This window comes from Schistocerca gregaria, chromosome 4 (genome assembly GCF_023897955.1).
Source record: "Schistocerca gregaria isolate iqSchGreg1 chromosome 4, iqSchGreg1.2, whole genome shotgun sequence".
NCBI lineage: Eukaryota > Metazoa > Arthropoda > Insecta > Orthoptera > Acrididae > Schistocerca > Schistocerca gregaria.
The window spans coordinates 550,536,645-550,559,882 of NC_064923.1; the positions used below are offsets into that span (position 1 = coordinate 550,536,645).

Consider the following 23,238-nt stretch of genomic DNA (forward strand, 5'->3'; position numbering starts at 1 on the left):
GTATCATTGTACGAAACATAATTCAAGAGATATTACTCATAAACACTGAGATGTGTGAAAACTGGCTTTTGGTACAACGGACCGCCAGTTACCCAGACTATTACTCATGCGCTATTTCATAATGAGAGCACTTAGTGGCTTCCAGCAAACTCTAAAAATAATTTGAAACCTTTTCTAAATTTTCTGTCACGTGCATGCATAACGTCAAATATTTGACATATTAACTCATTTGAAACTAATTAGAAATTTGAAGCTTTCTTTAAATATGAGAATTTGATTCTTTAAATAATCGGGGCTTCGTGGTATTATACTTACTGCCTTCATTGCAGATGAACGTCACGAACGATTAAAAGAACTTAGAAGAGTAAGTTAAAAAGCACGAGTGAAAATCGGGTTACATTTGACTAAAATAAAGTTTAATCAAAATACTGCAAAGAATACAGCAGACGCATTGTAGCTCAAAAAATTTGCTGAGATTTTGTGCCAAGGGCTGTCGAAGACAACGACTATATGCAAAGAAAATAAGTAGATGAAATCATAAAAATAGTCTGAAATGCTTTTGGAGAGTTAAACATAGTTTTTAAGAAAACCACTAATGTGTCTGAAAGGCAAGTATACAATCAGTCCGTATTACATGTTAAGACTTATGGCAGTGAGATATGGACTTTAGATGCAAAATACGTTCGAAAACAACGGCACGGTGAGTGACTGCGAGACGAAGATTGGGAATTAATAGGGGAGAAAGAAAACGACGAGACGATATTTGAACTATAATGAAAATAGAATGAGGATGCGTTTGTTCTCTTGCCAGGTAAATGGTCGGTAGTTGGACCTACAAAGACGTTTCTGGGTTTCTAGAGGCTAGGAAAAGCCGAAGCGATGGCATAAGGAATCAATCGGCGGGCGAAATGCCAGAGTGACATTGGTGAATAGGGATGATGGCTGTAATACAGTGAGAAGTTTGGTGTTTGGATAGCTCAGTCGATAGGGCGCTTGTCCGCGAAAGAGGAAGGTCCAAGATTCGAGTCCCGGTCCGGTTCAAATGGTTCAAATGGCTCTGAGCACTATGGGACTCAACTGCTGTGGTCATTAGTCCCCTAGAACTTAGAACTACTTAAACCTAACTAACCTAAGGACATCACACACATCCATGCCCGAGGCAGGATTCGAACCTGCGACCGTAGCAGTCGCACGGTTCCGGACTGCGCGCCTAGAACCGCGAGACCACCGCGGCCGGCTGGTCCCGGTCCGGTATACAGTTTTAATTTGTCATGTGGTTTCAAAATAAAATCATGACATTATTGTTCGGGGAAGCTGAGAGTTGTTTTTCAGCCATGTGGGGGGAGCTCTATATTATGAATGTCAATTTCTGTTCTCCTCTTTCATGCCAAAATCATAAAGCAAACTACGCTTTTGGTAACGCCTTATTAAGAAGTGGAAATTATACACTTTTATGTGGGAATTACAATGACCTATTTGGACTAAGTAATGAATGTCTGAAGCACTATACCAAATTTGCCGGCACTAGGTTCTGGTGGGAGAATAGAAACGATGTATCTCTCGATCTCTTACCTTTGTTAAGCTTGCTTGATGACCGGATAATCGCGCCACTGTCGAGATAGTGACTGTCCTTCAGCTGAATGACTCGATATGAATGGTATCTGATTGTATTCCAAGACATTCTGATAAGCTTTCTGGTTATATATACCTTCTGACGAACAGAACGTAAGGTGCGTGTAGTTGAAAACCGAATGGTAAGCAGAATTTTACTAACATTTACAATTTTACTTTTCAATATCTCATTTAGTTACAGTTAATGATTGTTGTTATCGTATTTATGAGAGCAGCAGTAATTTCTGGCGCCTCTGTTTGATACTTCCTAGCTGAAAAATAAGAAAAAAGATCTTATTAGTACCTTTGTATACAACATATTTCTCCGACTGCTAACCAAGTGTGTTACGGTGCGAAAAGTTAACTGACGATCTTCATTACGTATCTTCTATTTAGCTTTTTTTCTCATAGCAGTTGTCTGATGTATACCATCATCTTCTCAGAGTGACGGGATCGTAAAAAATGTCACGCAACAAGGCGATATTACAGAGTGGCAATGTGGCCAGTAATAATTACTTCAAAACACAAAAGTTTTACTGTATCAAAGAAATGAAAGGGACGGCTAAACGCCTCTGGGTAGTTTTGGTATAGACTAATAAATTTGCAAACTTTTGTAACAGGAAAGAGAAAAGTCGTCAAATACTTATTTTAGGCATTGGTTCTAATTATTTGGACACTCGTACCACCAGGGTTGTATGGCTTATCAATTATGTGGCTGCGAGAGGGCTCTACACAGAAATCTTGCTTCTTATACGTCGGCTACTGTGGCTTTTTGACTGCTATTTACTACTACAATTTTTAGTTACATTTATGTATCTTGGAAGTTTTACCTTTAATGACTTTACTACAGTGTATGCGACTGCGAAACCTGCGAACTGGTTCACTGATATGAAAACGTAGCCTGCTGCATCAGCTCAGGGTACCATGTACATTAACTGCTCTTTCACACTTTCTTCCGGCACGCTTCAGACTACTATCGATTCTGACCCGTTTCCGTCCTTATTAATAATGGTATACCCAGTTCTGCTGGTTAGGAAGTATCTAATAGTACTGAACATTTAACTACTGATTAACTACTCCCGAACGAAATCTGTTTGTAGCACCTCGCAGGAGCAACGAAACTCCCGTGCGGTGGGACGTAGCTATTTTGATAACGAATTCAGTTATAGCAGTATCGTCTGTAATTAATGCAGGAATTTAAACCTAATTGTCAACCTAATGACGTGGAATTTATCGACGAAATTCTACCACGACTAAGTGTCCGAAAGGGAATGGTATTTTCCGAAGAAATCGTATACTACTAGACAACGGATTTTTAACATCGTAAAAAGTGCATTTTAGCTGCCTGAACTAGACACTTCAGTATCTCATTTAGGCTATATAAAAATAAAATAAGCCCTAAAGAGTATTATGAATAAAAACTAAACATAATGTAAAATACGTACTGGTTGACTTATAGACATATTGTTCAAGGAAAATGAAACTATACATAGTTGCACAACACAGCAAACATTCTATTACTTTAATGTTCAGACTCGTCCTAGACTTTTTGGTTGTTACAAGATAAAAATATGATATAAAACATGTATAGCCATATGTCGAAACACATATAATATGTAATTTAATAAATGCCGCTAAATCAGTGGTTTTATAGATTCAGACCCTAGTTGGTTTCACAGTAAGTACTCGTAAATAAAACCTCTTCTAGGTTTTCTAGAGAACAGCTAGGGCGCTTGTCAGTCAGTATTAATTTTCATTCTGAAAAAGAACGTACTGCATCAGCAGATGTGACGGAGGTGTACTTCACTTTCGACACGTGCTGGACAGGAATGCTAGAATCAGAGGAACTGGATTTTCTGCTAATTACATATGCTGCTGCGCACAGGTCCTACAGCCTGGTGTTCTCTGTAAAACCTTTTGCATTTTTTTCCAGTACTTTCTCTCCCACTTCACTTGGTGCTTCATTAATATTCATTTTAACTTGCTCCAGTAAAGAAATGTTCACAGATAGATCTCCCTGAGCTTTCTAATTCGAAAATAATTCTTACCATACATGTGTTGTTGGTTCTAATATAAGCTAAATCCTGTTGGACTGAGCGATCTTGGAGTAACTCTTTTGCTGAGTTTACAAAGGTGATAGATTTCCATTTATCTTCTATACTGCTGAAAGATGCTTACTGTAGTCTTACGCTGCCGCTAACCACGTGCCCCAGCGGGTAACAGCAGGTTCAGATGGCACTTGAACGTTGTAATTTGAACGCCTGTATTCTTGATGGTGCCTCAACAAATTCTTTGTTTACAATGGAGATTAGTTCATTTACCTTAGGGAATTGTAGCCTTACTTACTCTGCTATACGACTGGGTACCATGTGCGATACACGTTACAAGTAGCATCAAAGGATAGAATACATGAAGCAGTTGAAACGCTGCTATATTACTCAGATGTTTTAAGACTAGTTTCAGTAGAGGACACACTTTAATGGAGGTGCTTCTTTGTAAGTGTTGCAACAGGTCCACGCTGAATCCCGGTCTTACTTTCGAATAAGGTCCCAAAATCCTCCTCCCTTGAAAGGGCAAAGCCGACTTCCTTCCCCATCCTTCCCTAATTCGATGAGATCGATGACCTCGCTTTTTCATCTCCTTCCCCCAAAATCAACCCAAACAAAAGTCCTTCACAACGGCCGGACATCGTTGACCATCACCAACTGTCACTTTATTATACCACTGCAAATTGCACTGAAATATAAATATGTTCAGAATCCCTAACAAACATGAAGCCTTTGTACTGTCAGTAATTACTTTTAGAAAGGAGCAGGCCCTCCACAATGTTACTTCCACATAAGAATTGTATGTAAATTTTACAGAGTTGTTTTAATAAAATTATTTACATTTACATAACGTAGACTATAAACAGTTGCCATTTCTGGCCCATTGCTAACAAACATGAGGAAATGTAACCATGAACACATAGTAGAAAGAGCCGCAATGTTTCAAGGTGGACAGCAAAGGTGTGTTTCAGTTGTAGGGTACAGTTTTCGACAGTGGATAAGTGTGATGTGCTACTTATACAGTAGGAGTCTGATGGGCTAGCGCGTAAGTGCGAGTTTGCGACCCATTGACAGGCTGACTCCAGCTTGTAAAGAGTGATCGGCTAGTTGAGTTCCATGTCTGTTGGCGAAAAACAATCATCCAATATCGGAGCACATTGCGTCTATTAAGTTTGCTCTTTCATCATATCTGCCCCAGTGGCTTCGTCTTTCTTGACTGGAGCTAGGAAAAAGCTGATGTGATAGCTCTCCTGCAACACTAATCCATTTGCACTATTGACAACCCAAAGTTGTGGGCTTCAAAGACTTATTCCTTGTTAAACGATAAACACTTTTGTTCACAACCATTCTCTACGCTCGCTACTAGTTTTATAGATATTATCTGCGATGTGCTTTATTCAGCACTAAGCTGATTGTAGATCGACATTCATACAGCGTACGTGCAAGCTTTGGAGTAATGTTGGCGATTCCTATGGTGGTGTTGATAGTGGCGCTGATTCTACAGTTTGTTCCGCGCGACTTCAACCGAACGGATTTCGAAATTACCCTATTTCGTGTCCCGTGGACGTTATTTTCATGATTAATGTGGAGAAAATGATGTACATTCGTAGAAACGGATGGCTGGCAAAAGAAATCAAAGGTCTCTACATAAGCGATGAAGCCTTGTACATAGATGTCAGAGCCGTGTTAAGAGGTGAGACGCTAAGATCGATCGCTGAAGAACTTAAATACTAAGTTCATGTATAAGCCAGAAGTCGGATTACATTGTGCTGCTCATTAGAAAAAAAGGCATATCATTATTCGAAAGAGAAAAGGAGTTAACGCGTCATTATACGATTCGAGAGTTAGGGAGAGATGATAGCTTTCTATATTGGCCTATATACAATGATAAGTGCATCCGTATGTTGCAAGAGTACTAATTTTACCGACCGACTTCCGTAATCTGGTGGTACCAGTAACGTAGTTGTCTCTCAAAACAGAGGTTACCCATTCGTGGTACGAGCATGGGTGTGGGTCTTAAATACGCCGTTGTATTCATAAAAATGTTCGCAGGAAACATTAGATACTATGTTAACGAACTGTGTATTGTATGCATACCTCGTGTGCTTATAAAACACAAGTGAAATTTCCAAAAGAACGAATGAGGTTCCTGTACGGATATGCTGCCAATTATCACATGTAAAAATGAACACAAGATTTCAAAGGAACGATTCGCGGAAACAGACTTTTCGACTGATTTAATGAGAATAACGCCGTAATTATGACAGCGCAACGTATCAACAGTATTCAGAACACTGAATTGGGCACCGCGAATTTTCTGCTAGTAGATTTGACTCTACTCAGTCCTTGTTTATAACACAACCTAAAAATTAAATTTAATTCTGAATTACTGTTAAACAATCGTTTGACGTCTTCTACCATATAATTTTATTTCAAGACGTGTTGCGACAGTGCTGCTTGCACAAAATTGTAGACACTTGAATTTACTCGATCGCACTCTGCATCGCGTGTCATTAACACCGAAGTAGAAATCACGTGGAAAAAGTCATTGAACAAAGTTATAATTTACTGCGGAGCCACTGGCTATCTTCAAAGCACATGAAATATATCGATACAAAATGTCTCATTGTCGTCGGTACAACGTCTTCTGACGACGGGTTGGGCCGAAACGAGTCAGGAAATTTATAAAATATTTCTGGTCGAGACAAATATATAATTAAATTATATAATTACATATATGAAAGCTGCATTTTTTTGCGTTTATTCGATTTATTTTCACACCTACCTGTTCCCAGATCCGTCCCAACTTCTCTGCAGGTGATCAGGTCCTTCGTCCCAACTTCTCTTCAGCTGATCAACTCCTTCACCTAGTTCACCACATATCCCAACAACATAACAAATGTTATACCTCACTTGACGACTCCATAAACATCGCTAAAACCTACAACAGTGTATGGGAGTCCTGGTCTTCTGCTCAAACTCTACTTCTGTGCGTTAATAATTAATTACAACCATCTAAATACCTCCTTTATTGCCAGCAAACCTACTGCCTATTTAACGCTCTCCTACGTATAACATGCTGTCTGTCCATGAATTGTACAAAAGACCAGGCAATAAATATAGGAAAATTACTGTTCTCGAAGCCTCTACCTTACAAGCCACAACTACTTAGCCCAACTTCTAAAATGAAATTAACATGTAATTTTCTCCTGGTAACAATGGAAAAGAAAAGCACACAACAGACCGAACGTGGTGACTGAACTTCACAACCATCGTGCATACATGTTTTTCTTCTGACGTATCCGCACTATGCGAATGTAGTACAGACGATGACATCTCTAGTTTTATCGCCTTCTCAAAGTAATAAAAGCACATGTATTCAACTTCACTTTTTATATTCCACTGTCTTCCCCACCCACATCCTTTACCGATTTAAAAAGTTCCCAATTCTTCTCAGATACCTCGAATTCTTTCGCTTACGTTATCTTTCCTGTAAACCCGATTCCTAGTATCCTAATGTATCTCCCTCCCTCAAAAACCCTAAGTAACTGTAGCAATAATATCACTACAAACTACCTACTCCGCATTTCCAAACACTTCATAGCCTTACACATCTTAACTTTCCTTTCCCGTCCCAGACCATGTGACTTTCTCCGAGATACAAACTTTCTATCAGCCATAACCTCCATGTCCCACCACAGTGAAGCCTTCCACCTCTTCTTTAGCTGCCCAGCTGCAATTATTGCAGCCCCTATCCCTAATACACCAAGTTACTCACAATACATCTATTAGTTCGCTCCCTTGTACAACCCAATACTTTTCGTATAACATTTCCCAATCCAAGGAGGTTACATAGTCCCAACATATAAGATTACCAGGAGCCCCTATCGTTAGCTTTACTGAGATTCCTCGTTTGCTGCAGATGATGGGTAGAGTGCTGCTACTTGTGGTCGCCTTGGCGACGTTGCTGGCGCTGTGCGCCGCCGCCCCCACGGACAACCGCCAACGGCGCCGCCCCACGTTTGACTGGATGCTGAGGAAGCTCCGTCCCCCAAAAGTCACCTCCAGGGCTGGCATCGAACAGCTGTGGTTCGAGCAAGTCTTGGACCACTTCGATTCGACCAACACTGCAACCTGGAGACAGGTACGTAAATCGGCTAAGGCGGACATCACGGAAACGTAGTTCAATGTACAGCTATTTGGTGCCGTAATGGAATTCGAAAGCTTTTTAAAGGACGAGTACAGTGGTACATTACCAGTTAATGTCAATGGCCAAACTTTTCAGTGAAGTATCTGAGAAATTTTCTTAAGTTGAAAGGGAAGGCGGCCACAGTCTGCTCTTGCTGTGTAAACATCACCACGTACCAGGCTTTATCGTTGAATACAGAAGAAGATAGGCCTACGGCAGTAAGATAAAACAGTATTTCCTCGAGGCCCTACTTTATACAACCAAGATACTCGATCAGCTAAAATTTTTCTACAGAGAACTGTATGATAAATTACAGCATATCAAAAGAGACACAGAGAAACTCCAGAACGACATTTTCACTCTGCAGCGGAATGTGCGCTATGAGGACGGGGCGTGAGTCGTGCTTGGGTAGCTCAGTTAGTAGAGCACTTGCCCGCGAAAGGCATAGGTCCCGAGTTCGAGTCTCGTTCCGGCACACAGTTTTAATCTGCCATGAAGCTTCATATCAGCGCACACTCCGCTGCAGAGTGAAAATCTCATTCTGGAAACATTCCCCAGGCTGTGGCTAAGCCATGTCTCCACAATATCGTTTCTTTCAGGAGTGCTAGTTCTGCAAAGTTCGCAGGAGAGCTTCTGTAAAGTTTGGAAGGTAGGAGGCGAGGTACTGGCGGAAGTAAAGCTGTGAGGACGGTGCGTGAGTCGTGCTTGGGTAGCTCAGTTGGACAGCCGGCACGGTAGCTCAGCGTGTTCGGTCAGAGGGTTATCTGCCCTCTGTAATACAAAAACTGAGTTAATCGATCAACAACGAACTTAAATGGATGTCTTTCGACGTCCGCCTCGAGCAGATGCACCGAACGAAAGCGAACAAAATACGATTAAAAAGTTGGTAGAGCACTTGCCCGCGAAAGGCAAAGGTCCCGAGTTCGGGTCTCGGTCCGGCACACAGTTTTAATCTGCATAGAGAAACTATTTTAAATATGCGTGTATGTGTTTAAGTGAGCAGCTTCTGTGGAAACAAGAAAACAATTGAAGGACTTGATACAAAGGCAGAGCCTGTCATGAGAACTCCAGTGCAGGTGTTCACTCCGCAAGAGCTGAATTCAGCTCACTTGCGCTTCGATTTTAGTACATTTATCAGGTATTTTTGCGAAAATTTCAACGCAACATTAACAAGCGTTGTACTTCTCTGTTCAAGAACTTCTAAATGCAATTAAAAATATACTGTTACATTAAAAAAATACTTGCATCAGCGTATGTAGTTTTATTGCATCTTCAATTCTCGTAACTCTCGTATCAACAGAGATATGGAAGCAAGTAAGTTTGTTAGCAAATTTACTTTTTGAAGTGGAAGTATAAAAAAACTACGTATACGGGATTTTAGAGTGGAGGTGATAAAAAGAAACAAGCTTTCATTTCCGCCAGAGGAAGGTTGTCACGCTGTTGATGCTCAGAGACGATGTTCGAACTGCCGTGTGATGAATATATCTTTACGGACCGTGCTAAGCTCGTATGGATTTCTTTTTGCTGTGGGAGACGAAGCGTTTGATGTACGAGACAACAACATACACTCCAGAAAATCAGACTGCCTTTTTGGTTGAAGCTGCAGCCATTATTCGTAAAAAACCTGGTTGTTCTGAGTGTGTTAAACAATCATTAGCACGCAGATGCCAGTTTTGCCTTAATGTAATCGGACGACATTTATATTTGTGTGTGTGTGTGTGTGTGTGTGTGTGTGTGTGTGTGTGTGTGTGTGTTGTTTTGTTAAGAACTTTCATATATACCAATAATCAGCGATGAGTATACGAGATCCATTCAATCAATAACTGGAAAAGCCGTATAATAACTACAAATCTTCGACCAAGTTTGTGCTTCCTTTGTTGTTTTTAGTGGTGTCCTAGAACTATTATCAGATGGTGTTGGCACGCCTGCCACGTGAAGAGGATGCTGGAATCAGAGTAACAAAACGGCAGTATCCTTGCAGGTTTGCACCAACGTGGAGCAGAGGAGCGTCATTAGATTTCTGTCAGTTGAAGGGTTGAAACCAATCAAAATTCACCGTCGGATGATTGTGCAATATGGTGAAAGTTGTCTGAGTCGAACATAAGTGAACGAGTGGGCAGATATTTTTAAACAAACAAGTGTTCACGATTTGCCACTCCTCGACGCTCTGTCGGTACCACCAAGGAGAATAAAATTGCAGAAGTTGATGAGTTGGTACGGGAAAACAGGCGTATTGCAGTGAATAGTTTTGCAGCAACAATGAACATTTGTGTCAGATCAGCCCGCCATACTTTTCATGATATACAGATGTTCAAAAAGTGTGTGCCAGATGGGTTACAAAACATTTCCCATCAGAAATGAAAGACAGGAGCATGGATGCGTGTAGGGAGCTTTTGCCATAGAACAAGACTGAAGGGGAAGCATTTCATAACTGTATTGTACCGGGAGATAAAATTTGGGTGTATTTTTACGAATGTGAATGGAAGTAGGCTCCAGAGGACAGGCAACATTCTTCATCTCCAAAACCCAAGAAAGTGCGAACTGGAAAAGTGCTGGTAAGTTCATGTAGACCTGTACATATTGTGATAATGAACACGGAAGTTTGGCAAATATAGTTGTAAGATAAATGTGAAGAAATTTTGGGTAACAGGAGAATTACTTCAAGGCTCAGAAACGACAAGAAGTCAAGGATTAAATAAGCAGGAAGGGCAAAGAAACTGCAGCTAAGTATGTACTTGCGATATGAGAAGAACTCGAAAAAGAAATGGTCGTCGGAGTGACAAAGTTGACATCTAGAAACGTTAGAAGAACTTTCTGTGAAAATAAATGCAATGGCAAAAACAGATGAGGAATTCCGTTGTTAAATTACAGGAGAAAGCGGACAGGCGGACGGACGAGGGACTGATGACGTGGTACAAGAAGAAATGAGAGCTGACTTGGAACTCATAACGTGTCCAGTAGCAGCGCCAAATTTTGACAGAGCTTTGGATGACTGACTATTAAATAAGGTCTAAAGCATAACGTTTCTTGGAAATTCGAAAATCATTGGGGAGAGGGAGGAGGGAGAGTCGGGAGTTTTCGTCTCCATAGACAACTCATCAGAGTGTCTGACTGACATGCGGAGGTACCACGTTCGATTCGCAGAGCTGCCAGGGGTGTTTCCTTGGTGAGGGGTCTAGAATGGGGAGCGCCCACCCTCGTGGTGCCAACTGAAGAGCTAAATAAGTGATAAGTAGTGACTCCAAGATCTGGAAAGCTGGCCGCAAACCATGACAGCTGTGTGTTGACCCCACGCTCAGCCATACCGATTCTGAAAGGCGCCTTTCGCAGAGGCTAACACGGAGGCCAGCAGGTACTGAATGACCCTATAGAGCCAACAGAGGCAGTTTCAGAATAGTTAATCAGTGTAATTGTCAACTAATGGACTATTCATACTTGTTTGTATGGTCTGTGAGACTAGAGATACACCATCTAGATTTTGTTAAAGTAAGATGCACATAAACCCAAAGCTAGGCACGGAAAATAAATGTGAAATTATTACAGAGTCAGCGTAACAATTAATACATCCAGTTTTCTGACAAGTGTAATAAATAGTATAATGGAGAACAAAATAAGGGATCTGTTAGATGTCGATCGATTAGGCTTTAGGAAAGGCAAAGACACCAGAAAGTCTCAACTAATTTTTGACTGAACGCAGTCACGGGACTTAATATGTTCAATAGATATGGAAGGAACTCAGATTCGCAAAGATGCTATTGTCTATGCAAAGTGACGTCGGTGGACTATTGTAAGGCAGTATACACTCAGTTACATCACTGAGTGACAGCTGCCTTTGAATGCTAATAAATGCAAGATAATGCTCATAACAAACCTCACAATATCCGACTGCGAGATTAGTGGTAAATTTCAGTCACCTATCACACAGTATAAGTATCGTTGATGTCATTCAGACTGTGTAGAATGGGACGTAACAACAGTTGGGGAGACGATCTAAAGTCAAAGGTTTTAAGCAAATTCTAGGAAAGATAAGTGTATTTGTAAAACATGTCTCCACAGAGTGTTTTGGAATAAGTGTCAGTGACATTGCTGAAAGCGAACCTCCAGCGCATGGGGACATTAAAGACAGAAACCCGCGGAGTTATTCGAGAATATAAACGGCCAGCCCCATTCCTATCACTCCCATAATTACCCACAATTAGTCAAACACAACATTAAATTTCACAACCAGGTTTCAACGTCACCCGTCAGGCCGATGTTTACATTCGATACGCTAAACAAGGAAAGCTTATTTTGGCGATAAATTCGTTATGTTATACTAGTTTAGGGAGACACATATGTTTGAAGATGATCACATGGACTGAAACAAGTCATAAAATAAAAAAAAAAGATTCCTACTAACGACTTTTACAAGTTCTACAATTTTTAAATATTCGGTTCGTGCACAAGTTCGTACCGTTTTTGTATTTCGGATGCCACTGGTTTATTTATCGACTGTCATTTTTTTTCTTTCCACTTCACTGTTGATTTCTGAGTTTACATATTGTCATGTGGACCCTAGAAGATGGAGTGCCAAGTCGAGAAATCGGGACATTTCCAACAGATTCTTTTTTTTGAGGTCAGTAAAGGGGTGACAGCAGCGGAGGCAACGAGAATCATTTGCGCCATGTGTGGGAGTAATGCCATTGGACCGAGCACGGCGTAAAAACGGTTCTCTCGTTTTAAGGATCGTCGCTCTGACATTACCAACTCTCCAAGTTCAAGAGGATATTCTTTGTTTGATTAAAAAAGCATTAATCCACAATGATCCACGTCAGTGCACTCGAGAACTGGCTAATTTGGTGAACCATGGCAGTTACGATGTCATTTGACCACTGCATGCAATGGAGAAGGTTCAAAAATCGTCTGTACGGGCATCGGATGCTCTAAGCCAAAATCACAAAAATCAGTGGGCGGCCATAAGTGCGTCTCCGTTTGCTCGTTATCAAGTGCCTAGTGAATGACACCGACCATTCCTATCCTGTATCGTTACTGGTGACGAGAAATGGTGCCTTTATGGAAGCAAAAGGAAAAGATCCAAAACGAAGGAGTAATTCCTTGTACAAAGACCTGCACCCATCCGCAAAAGGTAATGTTACTCATCTGGAGGGATAGCCACGGTGTTGTGTGTATTACTTATTGCTTCCCCAGGATTTAATCATGACAGTTGGCATTTATTTTCTTATTTTCAACAACGGAAAAGTCTTGCAGACGCAGTCCGAGAACAACGACCAGGAAGACTGCGTGAAATGATGCTACACCACGGTAATGACCGCCCTCATACTGCTTGACAAGTGTTGGGTTGGGAAGTCATTCAGCACCCACCCTATTCACCTGATCTTGCGCCCTCAGATTTTCACCTTTTCGACTCTCTATCGAACAGCCTTCAAGGAACTTCCTTTCTGGATGAAAATGCGGTCCAACATGGCTGGACGAGTTCTTCACCTGAAAACCATGTGATTTCCTCAGTCGCAGAATCAAGAAAGTTACCCCAGCGTTTCCAACTGTTTAAAATAGTGAAGGGGAATGTTTTATTGATAACTAAAGCCTTGCTACGTGTATCTGTCCTGTTTATTAAACCTATGGAAAAACGCCACGAAATTATGCACCAAACCAATAGTTTCCGATAGTTCTTTCAATGTCTATGGGGAGGTCCTTTAAATAAAACCGGTGCATCATCTAGATCAAGGATAAAACTAACAGTTCATCGATAGTGATGTCAAGAGTTGTTTCACAAGTTGGTTGAAATGAGAACGCGAACTCTCTCTGTTTCGAAAGGACTGATGCTTAAGGACTATGAAGAAAATCAGTCTAATCTAAAAGCCGTAAATTCAACTAAATACCTAGCTATTACAATTACGAACAACTTAAAGTGGAAGGTTCAAATGGTTCAAGTGGCTCTGAGCACTATGGAACTTAACATCTTATGTCATCAGTCCCGTAGAACTACTTACAACTAACTAACCTAAGGACGTCACACACAACTACGTCCGAGGCAGGATTTGAACCTGCGACCGTAGCGGTCGCGCGGTTCCAGAATGAAGCGCCTAGAACGGCTCGTCCACAACGGCCGGCAAATTGGAAGGAACACATATAAGATGTTGGGGGGAAGGCTAACCAAAGACTGCGTTTAATTTGCAGGATACTTAGAAAATGTAACAGACCTACTATGGAGGCTGCCTACACTACGCTTGTACGTCCTCTTTTAGAATACTGCTGCGCGGTGTAGGATCCTTACCAGATAGGACTGACGGAGTACATCGAAAAAGTTCAAAGAAAGGCAGCACGTTTTCTTTTATCGCGAAATATGGAAGAGAGTGTCACAGAAATGATACAGGATTTGGGCTGGAAATCGTTAAAAGAAAGGCGTTTTCCGTCGCGACGGAATCTTCCCACGAAATTCCAATCACCAACTTTCTCCTGCAAATGCGAAAATATTTTTTTGACACCGTCATACATAGGGAGAAACGATCACCACGATAAAATAAGGGAAATCAGAGCTCGCACGGAAAGGTATAGGTGTTCATTCTTTCCGCGCGCTAAACGAGATTGAAATAATAAATAATTATTGAGATGGTTCGATAAACCCTCTTCCAGACACTTAAATCTGATTTGCAGAGTATCCATGTAGATGCAGATGTATAAAAATCTAAAGAAGATGACCCGACTTGAAGTACAATTTTCTTCTTCGTGTTACGAGCTCACACTATAAAACGTATGAGCAAGTATCTCGACCCTAGTTCTCCACTTAAATGGTACGATATCACTCGACTGTTATACTATCATACTTTACTAAATTGCTGCATACTTATGCTGTAACGTCGAAACGCATATTTTTTATCAGCTTTTTATAAATTTAGTAACTGTTTTTGACTGTCTTAAACTGCTTGGCTGGCGTCCTAGTGTCAATGTACCTTCTTACATCTACTACATCTACATATACCCTCCGCAAGCTACTTCACGGTGTGTGGTGGAGGATACTTTGTGTGCCACTCTCACTTCACCCCTTTCCTTTTCCGGTGGTGAAGGCTCGTGGCGAGAACGATTGTTGGTGAGCCTCTCTGTGAGCTCGATTCTCTCTAGTTCTTTTCTCGAGATATAAGGAGGAAGGGGCCGCACGGCTCGTTATCAGCGTGACCCTGAAACCTGGCCAAAGCTTGAGCGCGACGCGTGGCGGCGAGTTGCAACAGCTTACATAATCAACGCACTGACGGACCCTCTATGGTCCATGCCCAGTGTAGCGTACGGCACAGGTCAATGCCACGGTCCTCAGTGCTCGACAATGTTCATCATAATGAGCACCCAGAGGCGGCACCAAAGGACAGGATAGTGTGATATTCATGTCGGGTCTCCAGCCGGAACATAACGTCACCTTGACACAATAGTTCGGCTGCCCACTTGGCTGTCATCATCAGGTGAGTTACTCTTCGCACTAATTCGCCAGAACTGAAATCAGACCGCAGCGGCGGCTCCTTTATACGCCACCTGTAGCTCCATCGTGAGTGCCCGAGCATAACTGACCTCTAGCTCAAAGCATGACAGTGCACCGGTGCTGAAAACTCGCTAAACGAGAAATGGGTATCAAACAGTGTTGACACATTTTGATGACCGAAACAAAGACGTTGTTTTTTAATGTGAAACGAAACAAGGCTCCAACTCTTATTTAAAGGATACCCACGATCTCTGTTTATGATATTGCCAGACGGCTGGATTTCAGTAGTTTCTTTCACTACACAGCCCCAATAATGCGACTCTGGGAAACCAGTTGTCTCTCGTGGTATAACATTTTAAATCTGCAGATTTTTCCGGACGAAATAAACGCATGTGGAGATAGTGATCCAAGCATCGATCATGCACCGTACGATTCGTTTATCCAATATGGGCTTCCCCGCAATGACAGGGAATTTTGTGGAGACCGGGCTTCCTCAAACGCAAATCATCCTTCAGTGAGCCAAAAAGCGCTCTAGTCTTAGCTGGCGGAGAGAATACACTTTTAATATCAAATCTCTTCAAAATTCTTCCTATTTTTGAAGATGTGCTTCTCCGAAAGGTAGGAACGCCAGCGGTTTGCTTGGAGTTCGTACCTCTCGAGAGAAGCATATCTTCAACATTTCAATATCAATCGAACTGATGTGAAAGGACTTGTTTTACATATTATATCGGATGATTGCTTGGCGTTCCTACCTCTCGTGGGAAGCATATCTTCAAAATTTCAATATCAATCGAACTGATGTGAAAGGACTTGTTTTACACATTATACTGGATGATCAAAAAGTCAGTATAAATTTGAAAACTGAATAAATCACGGAATAATGTAGATAGAGAGGTATAAATTGACACACATGCTTGGAATGACATGGGGCTTTATTAGAACCAAAAAAATACAAACGTTCAAAAAATGTCCGACAGATGGCGCTTCGTCAGAATAGCAATAATTAGCATAACAAAGTAAGACAAAGCAAAGATCATGTCCTTTACAGGAAATGATCAATAAGTCCACCATCATTCGTCAGCAATAGCTGTAGTCGAGGAATAATGTTGTGAACAGCACTGTAAAGCATGTCCGGAGTTATGGTGAGGCTTTGGCGTCGGATGTTGTCTTTCAGCATTCCTAGAGACGTCGGTCGACCACGATACACTTGCGACTTCAGATAACCCCAAAGCCAATAATTGCACGGGCTGAGGTCTGTGGACCAGGGAGGCCAAGCATAACGGAAGTGGCGGCTGAGCACACGATCATCACCAAGCGAAGCGCGCAGGTGATCTTTCACGCGTCTAGCAATATGGGGTGGAGCGCCATCCTGCATAAACATCGTAGGTTCCAGCAGATGTTTATCAGCCAGGCTGTGGATGATGCAATTCTGTAACATATCGGCGTACTTCTCACCCGTCACAGTAGCAGTTTTGCTGTCCAGCGCCACATGTCGGACATTTTGTGAACTTTGTTTTTGTTTAGTTCTAATAAAACCCCATGTCATTCCAAGCATGTGTGTCAATTTTTACCTCTCTATCTACATTATTCCGTGGTTTATTAAGTTTTCAGATTTATACTGACTTTTTGATCACCCAGTAGATAAATGATTTTGTATGTGTGGGTGTGTGTGAGTGTGAGTGAGGGGGGGGGCGGGAGGGGGTTGGTTTGCAAGATGGCCGTTTTCATTATACTAATTAGCATTAATTAAAAAATTAGTTGAAATTTGTCTTTTTTACATCTCATGCTAGTAGTGAAAAACAAGTTTAACGACAAAGTATAAATCTACACGAGCTGCTTGCGTTTAAATAAATATTTGTCAGTAGAATATAAGGATTTGTCCGGAATATATAGTCATAGATTAGATTCAGAATTTTCTTTGCTACCAGTGGTATGGTTTGTGGTACTGTGAATTGACTAAAGACTTTTAGGCTACAAAATAAAGAACGAAGCGTGTTCCTACACTGAAAAGCCTTTCTGCTGTGTGATCACTTGTGGGGCTTTCGGCAGCTCTACTACCGCAGCGGCGAGTACTACAGGCCTGGAGGCCCCGTCTTCCTCTTCATCAGCGGGGAGTCTGCAGCCAGTGATACGTGGCTGGCTGGAGGCTACATGTTCGACCTGGCTGTGCAGCACGGCGCCTACATGTACGAACTGGAACACCGCTTCTACGGCTCCAGCAGGCCCACGCCGTGAGTACACTACATTCCCATTGTGCCGTAGTTCGTAGCTTTAAGTAAGAACAACATGTAGCTCAGTCGCCAGAACTAGAAGTGCAGCACAGAATATAAGGACTGTACTGTTCAGAATCGGTCTTCCCACCAGACAAAATCCCACCGACACAACCCGGTTGAAGTTACCATGTGGTAAAACATTGTATCCGCTTGGGTGAAGAAGTACGTAGCTTCCTGTAGCCCATTGTAGTCCGAAAGGAATCGTCAACCCCTAGAAGCCTTTTTTAAGGGACCGAAGACGTAAAAATCGCATGTGGAGAGATCCGGATTACAGGGTGATTCTTCAAAAAGTTTCAAAATCGCCAAAGCGACGTACATGACGCCGAGATAAGTAATTTAATATAAGACACATGGTACCGCAAATGTCGGGAAATAACCCGAAAGCGGATAAAAGATGTTGAACGTCTGACGTCACCAGACGACGTATCTCGCCGTAAGTGCAGCGGTGGAATTTGTCGGTCTGTCGCACCTGACCATCATAACGAAAGTCAAGTGTTCACGTCGGTGTGGCTCCAGTCCTACACGCGCGTGGGGCTTAGGGTTTCAGTCTTGCATCTGGCAAGCATTCATTATTTTCTTGCATTGGGTTAGACAGTTATATGTTTACACTGACGTAAGGTATATTACTTTATTTGCCGGTCTCACGGTCTCCACTCGTTAACTCTAAGGTACAGTACAAGACAAACCTATCACATTGCGTCAGAAGTAAATAAGTATAACCTTCCGAAATGCATCGCTAACAGTAAATAACCTGGGTACACAAAACTTGTCGGGGGGCGGGGGGGGGGGGGGGGGGGGGGAGGACGCAGACAACATTCTACCGAAGTTCTCACACGCTCGTTCCATTTAAGATCGATTTGCAACGTTGTGCCCAGTTGTTTAAAAGACTGTACTGTCTCAAGCAGGCCAATAGTAATACTGTAGCCGAACATTACAGGTTTGTTCTTCTTACTCATTCACATTAACTTACATTTTTCCACATTTGGAGCTAGCTGTCATTCATCACACCAAAAAGAAATTTTGTATCTTTTGTATCTTCCTACAGTCGCTCAACTTCGACACCTTACTGTACACCACAGCATCATCAGTAAATGACCGCAGATTGCTGCCTATCATTTCTGCCAAATAATTTACACTATGTAATCAAAAGTATCCGGGTCTTACAAGTTCGTGGCGACCTCCATCGGTAATGCTGGAATTCAATATGGTGTTGGCTCACCCTTAGCCTTGATGACAGCTTCCATCTCACAGGCATACGTTCAATAATGTGCTGGTAGTTTTCTTGGGAAATGTCAGTCCATTCTTCACGGAGTGCTGCACTGAGGAGAGGTATCAATGTCGGTCGGTGAGGTCTGGCACGAAGTCGGCGTTCCAAAACATCCGAAAGGCGTTCTGTAGGCTTCAGGTCAGGACTCTGTGCAAGCCGTCAATCACAGGGACGTTATTGTCATGTAACCATCCCGCCACAGGCCGTGCATTATGAACAGGTGCTCGATCGTGTTGAAAGAAGCAATCGCCATCCCCCAAGAGCTCTTCAACAGTGGGAAGCAAGAAGGTGATTAAAACAGCAATGTAGGCCCGTGCTGTGATAGTGCCAAACGAAACAACAAAGTGTGCAAGTTCCCTACATGTAAACCACGACACCACCGCACCCTAATTTTACTGTTGGCACTACAGACGCTGGCAGATGACGTTCACCAGGCATTCGCCGCCATAGGCACACCCTACCGTCAAGACCGCCACATTGTGTACCGTGACTCGTCACTCAATACAACGTTTTTCCACTGTTCAATCGTCCAATGTTTACGCTCCTTACAGCAAGAGAGGCGTCGTTGGGCGTTTACCGGCGTGATGTGTGGCTTACGAGCAGCCACTCGACCATGAAATCCGAGTTTCCTCACCTCCCGCCTAACTGTCATAGTACTTACAGTGGATCCTGGTACAGTTTGGAATTCCTGTGTGATGTTGTGGCGTTTGCCTGTTACACATTACGACTCTCTTCAACTGTGGGCAGTCTCTGTCAGTCAACAGACGAGGTCGGCCTGTATGCTTTTGTGCTGTACGTGTCCCTTCACGTTTCCACTTCACTGTCACATCGGAATCAGTGGACCTAGGGACGTTTAGGAGTGTGGGAATCTCGTGTACAGACGTACGACACAAGTGACACCCAATCACCTGGCCACGTTCGAAGTCTGTGAGTTCTGCGGAGCGCCCGTTCTGCTCTCTCACGATTTGTAATGACTACTGAGGTCGCTCATATGCCATACCTGGGAGCACAATGCACCTAATATGAAAAACGTATTTTTTTGGAGGTATATTTTTGATCACATAGTGTATTCTGACCCGACTAGCCCCAACTGGTACGCTAGGCGACTACGCCACAACGGCTATTATGAATGCTCTTTCTGCTTATACGTGTCATTCTTCTGTGTGTCTTCTGAAACGCCAGAGGTACTTATGGATTTTATCGAAACATTAGAAACATGTATTGTCAAAGCATTGTCTGTGTGTCGTTCCCAGATACGGGAACGAGACTAAATCATTCCACTGGTTTATCCCTGCTTCCGCAGTGACACGAGCTCGGCGAACCTGCGCTACCTGAACTCGACTCAGGCGCTGGAGGACCTGGCGTCCTTCATCCGGCAGCAGCGCCAGGACAACCCTCAGCTAGGCGCCGCCAAATGGGTGGTCTTCGGCGGTTCGTACGCCGGCAACCTGGCCGCCTGGGCGCGACTCCGCTACCCGGACATCATCGACGGAGCCGTCGCCTCCAGCGGACCCGTCCTCGCACAGGCCAACTTCCTAGGTAACCTTCCGGACGCTGGCAATAGCTGCCTGCGACGTTACGATTCTTCATTTAGTATTTCAGACCACAACCAGGTTTTCCGGAGTAATCACTAAAAGTCCAGTGATAAACCGTTTTAAAATTTTTCTACCGTTTTTCTCAAGAAGAAAGACAAATACAACAAAACACATATATTCCAGAATGAATTTGCGCTACACAGCTGAGTGTGTGCTGATACGAAAGTTCTTGGCAAATTAAAACTTTGTGGTAGACAAGGACTCGAACTTGTGACCTTTGTCTTAACTTTCCAGGACTATCGGTATGTGTTTAGGAGTCTGCTGGTGGTTAGGAGAAATTACTGTACACTCTTTAGACTGATTTAAAAACCAGGTACATTTAAAAATCACTTTTCTTTAAATAATTATTTTCTGCTTTTTAGTCTCGTGTGTGTGAAATTTTTCATCGATTTCATATTTTACAGAGACATTTAAATTTCAGGTTTAATTCAGTTTCTTTTTATATGGCTCAAACAACTTATTGCTTCCTCCTATGTATGTGTCGCGAAAAGACCGTGAAGGTTGAACTCTCGCCAAGGGATCAGCAATCATTCTTCCCGCAAAATATTCACGACTGGATCTTGAAAAGGAGGAAATGATAGTGACAGATAAAGTACAATTCGCCACACAACAGACAAGACAGTGACTTAACATGGCATTGTCCTACGGTTCTGAGCTACGCTGAACGTTTCAAGTGCCTCGTTCATTCGGAAATGACTGCAGTAAGCAGAATACCCACCACCATCCACCCGACAAGACAGAGTTAATAATGCATTTTCATCCAGTTCTGAGCTTTATTTACAATTTCTAGTTTCTAGCTCATCGGAAAGTTAGCTAATAATGAACGCAAAACTTATACCGAAAAGACTGTCAGAAAGCTACCAAATAAAAACGTGGCGAAATGATAAAAACATGGGAATATTTACATTTATTATCTGCTATTATTATTATTATTATTATTATTATTATTTGTGGTGTGCTTACTGTAAGACCTTCGGTACACACACCATCAGATTATTTCACTTGTCGCTCTAATGAAGTAGGCGAGCTTCAGCAATATGTCTTATCGTGGCGTGTTTATCTTCTGCCGTTAGGTCAGACGATAGAAATGCCACTTGCACACTTAGAGTAGCAGATTGACGGTGACCAACTTTAAACAGAACTTGATTAATTTTCACACACATTTATTAAAATAATAAATGCATAGACATTACGTAACTTGATTCTGGATGCTGTTTACAATTGACAATCCGAAGTTCCTTTGGTCTTGGTACGTTAATCTTATTCTCACATATCTCTGATATTTGACAAAGTGTCTATACATTTATCTTCATGGCTATGTACAGGAATATCATAATCTTATTAGGCGCAGACTGAAACTTAACTATAGACTAGTACAGACTAATGTAGACTGGTACAGACAGGTGCAGATAAATGCAGACTCGTACAGACTACTGCAGACTGACTAATCAGAGGTCTGAACACTCGTTATAATACGTCGATCGTTCAGGTATCACTGCACGAGTGTGATCCTTGAGGAGAAAAGGTTCTACGTTAGCAGCAATCTCATTAGCTGCATTACATATTAATACGCGGATCGGTGGAAGCAGAATTTGGCCCATTCTAAGGCAGCGCCATCTCGTAGTTTGGAGATGGACGAGTGCTGCGCCTGCGCTGTTGTGCTTAGCAGGGCGCGCTCTAGTGGGAAAGTTGTGTACGCGCTGACTACGCGGAACTATGTACACAACATTATTATTAACATTATTATTAACGGATCAACAATATAAATGTCAGCTCAAGGTCAGTTTGATTGGGCAAAGACACGAGTGAATAATTGGGCAAGTAAGGTGGGGGGGGGGGGGGGCGGGAGGGGGGACAGAAAAATCACGCTATCCCGCCACAGGAAGGAGTCAGTGTTATGTGCGAGCAAGGGCGGCAGGCTCTATGTTGGCGCAACATGTCGATATTCTCTGGTGCTGTGTGGCTTCTAGGCGTGTTATATCCCTCTGAGAAGACGCACTCTGCAGTGTAATTCCTTCTTATATTTTTTTGCAGCCGGCCTAATACCTTCAGGTAGAGGCCATTCGGGATGCAGGATGTCTATTGTCTGTACTGATTAACGTGCAGGGGCTGTGTCAACATAGTATTGCGAACGTGAGGTCAGATATGAAATATCTACATCTACATTTATACTCCGCAAGCCACCCAACGGTGTGTGGCGGAGGGCACTTTATGTGCCACTGTCATTACCTCTCTTTCCTGTTCCAGTCTCGTATGGTCGTATGGTTCGCGGGAAGAACGACTGTCTGAAAGCCTCCGTGCGCGCTCTAATCTCTCTGATTTTACATTCGTGATCTCCTCAGGAGGTATAAGTAGGGGGAAGCAATATATTCGATACCTCATCCAGAAACACACCCTCTCGATACCTGTCGAGCAAGCTAAACCGCGATGCAGAGCGCCTCTCTTGCAGAGTTTGCCACTTGAGTTTGTTAAACATCTCCGTAACGCTATCACGGTTACCAAATAACCCTGTGACGAAACGCGCCGCTCTTCTTTGGATACACAGTCAGATGCTTCAAGATTAAAGCACTGGAGCACAAGAAAGTCCTTGCGACATGGAGTGGAAAGCAAAGATGCCATAAAGTGAGGTTGGACATCAGGATGAATGCAAGCATACGACTCTAAAAACGGAGTTGACAGTGAACTGATATGCCCCCAGAAATCAAATTTAGAACATTTGCAAATAACTTCTTCTCGGGCATTTCTAGTCCCTCGTTTTACTGATCGATTACTAGAATGCGCTGTTCG

General features: G+C 42.5%; 1 protein-coding gene across 1 annotated transcript in view; it reads left to right on the forward strand.

Moving 5' to 3' along the window:
• The first annotated feature begins 1,717 nt into the window (after positions 1-1,717).
• The window catches only part of LOC126267021 (putative serine protease K12H4.7), a 66,700-nt gene continuing 45,179 nt past the window's right edge, over positions 1,718-23,238 (forward strand). Inside the window, exons 1-4 of the mRNA XM_049971794.1 lie at positions 1,718-1,754; positions 7,582-7,803; positions 17,366-17,547; positions 20,160-20,395. Of these exons, the coding sequence (XP_049827751.1) occupies positions 1,752-1,754; positions 7,582-7,803; positions 17,366-17,547; positions 20,160-20,395 (643 nt within the window). The 5' untranslated portion in view covers positions 1,718-1,751. The remainder of the gene's footprint in view (positions 1,755-7,581; positions 7,804-17,365; positions 17,548-20,159; positions 20,396-23,238) is intronic.